Source organism: Puntigrus tetrazona, chromosome 2 (genome assembly GCF_018831695.1).
Source record: "Puntigrus tetrazona isolate hp1 chromosome 2, ASM1883169v1, whole genome shotgun sequence".
NCBI lineage: Eukaryota > Metazoa > Chordata > Actinopteri > Cypriniformes > Cyprinidae > Puntigrus > Puntigrus tetrazona.
In genome coordinates this window covers 11,616,920-11,624,939 of record NC_056700.1, presented here as the reverse complement: position 1 = coordinate 11,624,939, position 8,020 = coordinate 11,616,920, and the positions used below count along the sequence as shown (strand labels likewise).

The window sequence follows — 8,020 nt, the reverse complement described above, 5'->3', positions numbered from 1 at the left end:
AGGGTTTTATAGAGCTTTGTAATTCCTCTCAAGTCTTCTTTTTAATCTGTTCAGTTTGGCTTCATCAACAATGATGATGGATTTTTTTCCTTTCCTTTTTTTTTTTTCCTTTTTCTATTTTCTGTAAGCCTGTTTTGGAAAAATGTGTATCGTAAAGTGCTTATGCAACAGTCATTCATGGTTCTCAAAACTGAATAATTAAGTATGCAACCTTTGTCATTTGGAATAACAAAAATGCTTTATTTTTATTTTATTTAATTTTTCAATTTTAAAATTATTTTGTTGTTTATATTACTAATACTACTACTAATACAGTTTTAGTTTTGGCTCAATATTAGTTTTCATTTCGCCCAGTGAATAATTTTATCTTATTTTATCTTATTATGTTTATCACATTTATTATTATGAAACGATAAATATGAAAGTCCTCTAACTATTTAACTAATTACTCCTGCATCTGAACTGCCAGTGACACCAAGTTCGTTTCCTTGAACATTCAGGTACTGACAGAAAAAGTCAATATAAAAATATGGAATATAAATATAGAATATCCATCAATGTTCATTACGATTTAACTTTTTAATCAAAACCCTAACAATATTATAGGTTTAATAGCAAACTAGATTTCAAACGCAGAGATAACCTAGTATAAAATGATTGCATGTGGCTCACCAGGGCATGCTCTCTGTCTTTTGACTTATTATAGTGATACACATAGCTGCCTTGAGTTTCCACAGAAGTTGTTTGAGGCCCAGCCAGCCACTTCAGAGTCTACAGAAAGGACCTCTCGGCTGCCATTGGCTGAGGACAGTCATGTGTGTGGGGTGGAGAGTCGCTCTGTCAATAACTCAGGACTTTCAGGAAGTTCTCATGGAATAGCTGCTGCTCTGTTACGGAGAGAAAAAGAGAGAGCGGTAGTGTGTGAGAGAGGGGGGCTGCTCGCAGAGCTGGGAATGGATATGGCCAACCTTTTCAAACACTTCTTTCGTGAGTACATATTTATCATCTTTTCCACTGAAGGACACTTTTGGCTTACTACGGTTGCCTTCAACCTGTATGTACTTTTTGACATACTAACTAATACATCTCTGAAGAAAGAACAGTATCTGTGAGCTTCTTCATACTGGGTGTGATTTATAAGTTATACTTGTGTTTTCAGCACTTTGTAATGGCTATTGTGGTTATTTTGCCATTTTTAAGTGGGGAGATAAGGATTTCAAAGACTGTGTGTGCATAGTTAGGTAGAAATTCCTGTCTTTTCAGTTTGGTATTATTCAGAATATTTTTAGAATAAAAATAGTGCATATTGCATAATGATATGTTTTTGGTGACCTACGTCGTAAACCTGGATGAGTCACTTATACGCACAACCACGAGACCAGTGACATAAATTTTACAGGGCACTTAGGCAACCCCTGAGCGGTTGGAATACTCTCTTTTTTCTATAAAGTTGGCCATAAGAGAGGGAGGAAATAGCACCAGGCCCTTTGGGCTAGCTTGGACACTCTTAAAAAACAAAAATCAAAGCAGAAACCCGTACAGGCCCCCTTCAACCTCCTCTACTGTCAACTTGAGCTGCTCTGTGAAGGCGGCCGGAAGCTCTCTAATTCAACGCAGATTTCTAGCGCAGGAAAACAGAAGGATGTGAGGCAATGAGTAATTGAGGCCTTTGACTCAGGGTTTCTTTCTCTCTCATTACGTTTCTCTTCCCCTTTGTAACACATTCAGCATTTCAAAGTGTTTTATTCCCCGTATACAGTGGACAAGACAGTGGGGTGTCGTGACTTGGCAGAGTAAAGCAGCGGATCTTGGAGGACAAAAGAACAGTAGCAATGGGACAGAACACTTCAACAAATGGGACTTCTTATTTGCGTTGGCTTTTTTTTTTTTTTTGCTCACTTCTGAATAGCCAAACTTGAAAATTCAAGAGAAGAGGGGGAAAAATTGCAGGCTGCTCCGATGGCCTCCTGCCAGCTCTCCATGTCTGCCTTTCTTTCTCTCTCTGAGCATTAGTATGCCGTGGAAGTTCAGAGAGGCTATTGTATACCAAACGGAGGCGTGACCGATTCCAGCACAAAGGGAAAATGTCTCAAGTTCTATTTGTGTGATTTAGCATTCGAAAATCTGTTGTGGAAAATCAGCCACAAAACAAAGCATATCAGACAAGAAAAGGACAGAGCGGCTGCGAGGTCAAAAGTGAATAGAAACACATGCTTAGGGTTTGTGTTCCCGTGGACGCGTGTGTTGCGTCGCTCCTTTTGCTGACAGTTCTTGGACGCTACATCTGTTTGCGAAGAGACTATTTGTCTTATGATGTCATTGGTGGAGCGAGCTCAGCCCGAACTGAAATAAAGGTGGGGTGACTTGGCCGCGTTCGCTCGGTTCCTGTCGTGGATATGAGAACGCAGCTCGCCACGGGTCACGTTGCATCGATAATCACACTAAGCTTTTTCAAAACCCGGGCTGAGCGAGAGATCCGATTCGATATTGAGGGCAGATGACAAAAAAAAAACTTAGGCTGAGTTCTGTTTCTTTGGAGAAATGGTCAAATTGGTAAAAAGCCACATGCAAACTTTGTCGGCCGTATACAAACTCAGTTACAAACCTTTTATTCATTGCATGTCCGTTCGGCTTTTGAGTTGAAGACTTTATGACCTCTTTTCGTGTAGCACTTCGCGTTGCCAGGTTTTTTACTTTGGGATGAATCGTGCCTTATCTCTGCTTGCGAATGCTTTTCCGCGTGTGGAAAACTGGGAAATTGACTGGAAAGCTGAGCTGCCGTTATTCTGGCTGTCGGAGGAAATGAAACAAAAGCAGACAGGACACAGTGCCCCAAGCTCCGTCCTTGAGTCATGAAGACAGTTAAGATCTGTGTGGATCCAGCTTTCATTACAGTTGCCTGGAATTTCCATTGACATAAAATTTTTGACTTCATTGGCTTTTCCGCACATCGTGATGGTTTTACCTCTTGAATTGGTTGCGTCACGGATGATCATGACGGTGATTTATCACTGACAACTTGTTTCTCTCCAGTTTTATGCTTGTGACTTTCATGTTTCCATGGTTGCTTGGAATACATTGGCATGCGCGGATGGGTTCGGAAAGTTTAGTTTTGATGGAGCAGATGAGCTCTGTAATTCCACACATATGAATGAGTTAACCGGATCACGAGGATCTTTTACATTTCAACACTCTGCCCCACTTTTTTTGTGCTGGTGTTTATTTTACAGGAAGCTTCTCTATCACTCTTCTGCTTTTTCTTCCTGTTGATATTCATGGAGGAGCAAAAATTAGATTTCCTTTTCATTTGGAGTAGGCGGTTCCTTTTTGACCATTTCTTGGAAAAGTTATGTTTTATCGGCAGTATAAATAACTCTTTAAGTACGCATGTATGGATCTCTGCTTAAAGGCGATGATAAATAAGCTGAGAAAAAGTGTGTAGATGTGGTATACCAAGAACATATTGCATTATTTACAAATAATATATCGGCAGAAATACTGATCGAGAATCACTATGTATGAGAATTTAAAATAAAAGTAAAAAAAAAAAAAAAAGAATGCATATACAAAAAAAGATATACATATAAATGTAGCATATGCTAAGACTATATTTAATATACAATAATAAAAGTTTTTGACCCAACATTTAACCCAGGTGTTGATTGAAAACAACCCAATTGCTGGATTTGTTCTATTTAACCCAGAATGTAGTCATTTTATTATTATTATTATTATTATTTTGACTGTTTAAAATAAAAGTATATTTTATAAATTTTTATATACATATTAAAGTTCAGTTTATATTTTTAATGTATACATTTCTAAATTATATTTTAATTGTAAAGCATTATGGTAACACTAGGGACCAATTCTAATTATTAACTAGTTGCTTATTGGCATATTGACTGTTTATTAGTACATATAAAAGCACAACCATATTAATCCTACTCAATGCCTAAACTTAATTATTAAAAACTACCTTAATTATTAATAAGGACAGGAGTTAAAAAGTCAAGTAAACTGTTAATATTGAGTACTAAACCTCAAAATAAATTGAGACTAAAATTATAAAATAGAATTTAAAATGGAAATGAACAATTCATTTTAAACTATATGAACATTTTATTTTTCTGGTCTGATTGTGAAAAATGATTGCGGAAGACTCACATTTCTGAACAACAATTTTAGATTTAACATATGCAAAAAAAGAAACATGTTTCTGAAGAAACTCATCAGCCTATTGTTCTTCCGAAGACTTTTCCGTGAACTGCTCTTTTGAAAGAACAGAGCAAACTGGATCAAACCAGTACAGAGAGAAGTGGACGGCCCTGCTGCACAACAACAAAATGAGGAGTACATCAGAGTCTAGTTTGAGAACAGCCCCCTGACTGGTGCTCAGCTGGCTGCTTCATTGAAAACTACACGTCAAATATCAGTTCCATCAGCGACGGAGAGGAGAACACTCTGGGAAGCTCCTGGCCTTTAGACAGAGTTTTACAAATAAAGTTTAATCTGAAGCTTAAATAAGCAAATAAGAAGTTGCCCTGTTGTGGGAACAGTGTGAAGCCCATAACACCTGCTGCAGAAAGCATGAGATAAAACCTCAGCTGAAAGCATGCCTTGCTGAACATGCATCAGTTTCTATTAAAAACTTCATTCCAAACTTTGGAACGGGAGTGTAAATATTTTAGTGTGCATATGTATGCAGAGACATTTATATTGAGGTTTTGATAGATACTTATAATAGTTGTGAATTATTATAAAACGAGCCATCTTTAGATCTTCAGTATTCCTAAAGAATGAGATGTTGACAGGAATGGGTGTGTGTTTTATTGTTTGTGTAGACGCAGACTCATCCAGTGGATTGAGGCCCAGAAATGTTTTGAAATGATCAAAATTGATGTTTCATTACCTGATCAATAAATTGCAATTTGATGGTGTTTTTGATGACTTGATTTAGCAGTCATGTAAAACAATTTATGAAAGAGGGTAAACCTGTCAAACGTGGATGGCATGTCAATTTGTCAGCGTTTATTGGAAAGTCACGAAGACGCAAGATGATAGTTGGTCTAAATGATTTGCAGATTTGAAGTCTGTAGCACATCAGTTATTAGGGGTTTGAATGTCAGCTGCTCTGTGATTGTGTAACCACAACCCTGTTATTGAACCGGTTTACCAAAAGTGGGACAGAGAAAGTAATGATTAAATAGAATATGTATTTGCATGATTTTTTTCCTTTTTTCATCTTACGGACAATTTAATCAATAACACATACGTTTCATGAACAAAATTTAAAAATAACAATTAGTGTTATGGCAGCCATTTAAGAGTAATCAGCCAATGAGTAAACATCTATCACTTTTTAAAATATCTCTTCTACCCTTTCTCTTTTTTTATTGAGTGAACACATGTGTGCACAGCTATATTTGTGTGTACACATACACGTGCCTCAAAGTTGAGCACACAAAACACACACAAAGTTGAGCACAGATAAAAGGCACACGTTTTTAGAAGGCAACATGTGAAAAAGGTATGTAAAAAAATGCTACAATACAATATATAATAATATAATTAATTTTAAAAGGAAAAAACACCAGAATTTCCGCTTTAATTTTGCTCAGGAGGTGGCCAATTTTAACTGAAAATAACGTTTTCCCTAATGGCCCACTTTGCCTGATATCACCCTGTGTAAATGGTATTTTATGTGTTTATCGTATGAACAATGTAGATGTACTTCTATGTTTTTATTTTAGTTTTTAAAGCAATGATACATACAGTTGATCAAAGAGGACAACAAACATGTTTATAATTTTGCAACAGATTCATATTTTAAATAAATGCTATTTTCTATTCATCAAGAATGCTGATAAAATGAATCACAATGAATCAGTTTAATAAAATAAGCAGCACTGTTTCTCAAGCAAATTAGCATGATTTCTGAAGGATCATGTAGTTGCTGAAAATTACAGAATACTCTTATATCAAACTGTAACAATATTTTACAAAATTACTCTATGATTTGTTGAGCTTCTCTTACTGACCCCACAATTTTCAACATTCTTTTTTTTTTGTTACTTTAAGGAGCTTCAGGTTAATTTTAAGGGAAAATATATCAGGATTTGTAGAAGTAACCTTTACAATTCACATTGGTAAATGTTGCCAAGTTAATGTTAGCTTGTGAGTATCAGTATATTATGTTTGCGCATTTGTCTATAAGAAACATCATTGCTCATATTACATAAAACTTTTTTGCAGGGATCGGGAAGGTGAAGCAGAAAGGCTGTATGCGAGATTTGCCCTCCAGCGCAGAGAAATACGACTGTGATGAGCGACTGTATGACCTCAATCTGCCTGCGCTGGTGAAGTTTAACTACACCGCAGAGCGGGACGATGAACTGTCTTTGGTGAAGGGCACAAAGGTCATCGTCATGGAGAAGTGCAGCGACGGCTGGTGGCGAGGAACCTATAATGGCCATTCTGGATGGTTTCCCTCCAATTATGTCACAGAGGATGTGGACGGGACGATGAGGGACGACTCCATGAGTTCTCTTAAAGACAGACTGGCCTCTGTGGGGCACAATAACAACGGCTCTCAGGTTCTGCAGACTGTACAGGCACTTTATCATTTCAGCTCTGGCAATGCAGAGGAGCTGAATTTCAACAAGGATGAACTTATGGATGTGTTGGAGAAACCGGAGAACGATCCTGAATGGTGGAAGTGTAGAAAAGAAGATGGGCAGGTGGGTTTAGTGCCCAAGAACTACGTTACAGTTGTACAGAAAGCATACGGAGAACTGGGGATTTCAGGACCACCTCCTACAAACTATGACATTAAGCCTTCTACGGAGGGAGTATTTGGAGGAAAACCATGGTACTATGGCAAACTGACACGACATCAGGCTGAGATGGTATTGAACCAGAGGGGAGTGGATGGGGACTTCCTCATCAGAGATAGCGAGTCTACGGTAACTCTATAACCATATAACCAATTTCTGGTGGCATGCATGACATTGTGCATTTTAGTTCACAAAAAAATACAAATATTTGTGCAGATTTACTCAACATTAGGACGTCAAAAATGTAGATGAGTTTGTTTGTTTATCAGATTTGTAGTAATTAAGGATTACATCACATTTTCGCCAATAGATTGTCTGCGTCAGAATAAGAGTCCAAAAATCTGATAAAAACATCATTATGATCCACAAGCTAACTCCAGTCTATCAATTCACATCTTGTGAAATGAAAAGCTGCCTGTTTGTAACAGACATAATAGCTAAAATATGAGTCCATAATATTGCTTTCTCCTGTGAATAATTGTCTTGTCTGAATCAGGAGAGAAATAAGCACAGATCAAGCCCCATTTACAAGAGAAAACAGTGCCGTTCTAAAGAAAATAAGTTTTGATTTTGGTGCGAGAGGACAACGGGTATGGAATTGGTGTTATGGATTATAGACTTATATATTGTCCAGAAGTAACAGTTTGAAGTTTACACATTAAAAGATTACAAACTCTTTAAAAGTTGTTGTTTGGACTCGTATTCTAATGGCACTTAGATCCATTGGCCAAGTGATATAATGCTAAATGTCCCCAAATCTGAAGATGAAGTATGAAGAACGCAAGTCATCTACATCTTGAATGGCCTGAGGGTGAATCATTTTCAGTAAAATACATTTTTTGGGTGGACTAAAGTCAACATTTTCATTTGGGCTTTGTTGTGAACACAGTTTATCTTTTTTTTTTTTTCTACTTTCCAGCCAAACGACTTCTCCATCTCTCTGAAGGCGGTCTACAAGAACAAGCATTTCAAGGTGAAGCTAAAAGATGGACTCTACTGCATTGGGCAGCGCAAGTTCAACTCCATGGAGGATTTGGTGGAACATTACAAAAAGGCTCCCATATTTACCAGTGAACACGGAGATAAACTGTACCTGGTTAAAGCATTAAACTGAGCCTAATAAGACCTACAGACTCTGCAACATTTAACCCTATCTGCAAAAACATGAAACTAAATTGACTGTG

The 8,020-nt window shown here is 37.3% G+C and overlaps 1 protein-coding gene across 1 annotated transcript in view; it reads left to right on the top strand.

Moving 5' to 3' along the window:
* The first annotated feature begins 835 nt into the window (after nucleotides 1-835).
* nck1a (NCK adaptor protein 1a) overlaps nucleotides 836-8,020 on the top strand; it is an 8,282-nt gene continuing 1,097 nt past the window's right edge. The window contains exons 1-3 of the mRNA XM_043225023.1: nucleotides 836-987; nucleotides 6,256-6,965; nucleotides 7,756-8,020. The exon at nucleotides 7,756-8,020 is cut by the window's right edge and continues 1,097 nt beyond it. Of these exons, the coding sequence (XP_043080958.1) occupies nucleotides 954-987; nucleotides 6,256-6,965; nucleotides 7,756-7,950 (939 nt within the window). The 5' untranslated portion in view covers nucleotides 836-953 and the 3' untranslated portion in view covers nucleotides 7,951-8,020. The remainder of the gene's footprint in view (nucleotides 988-6,255; nucleotides 6,966-7,755) is intronic.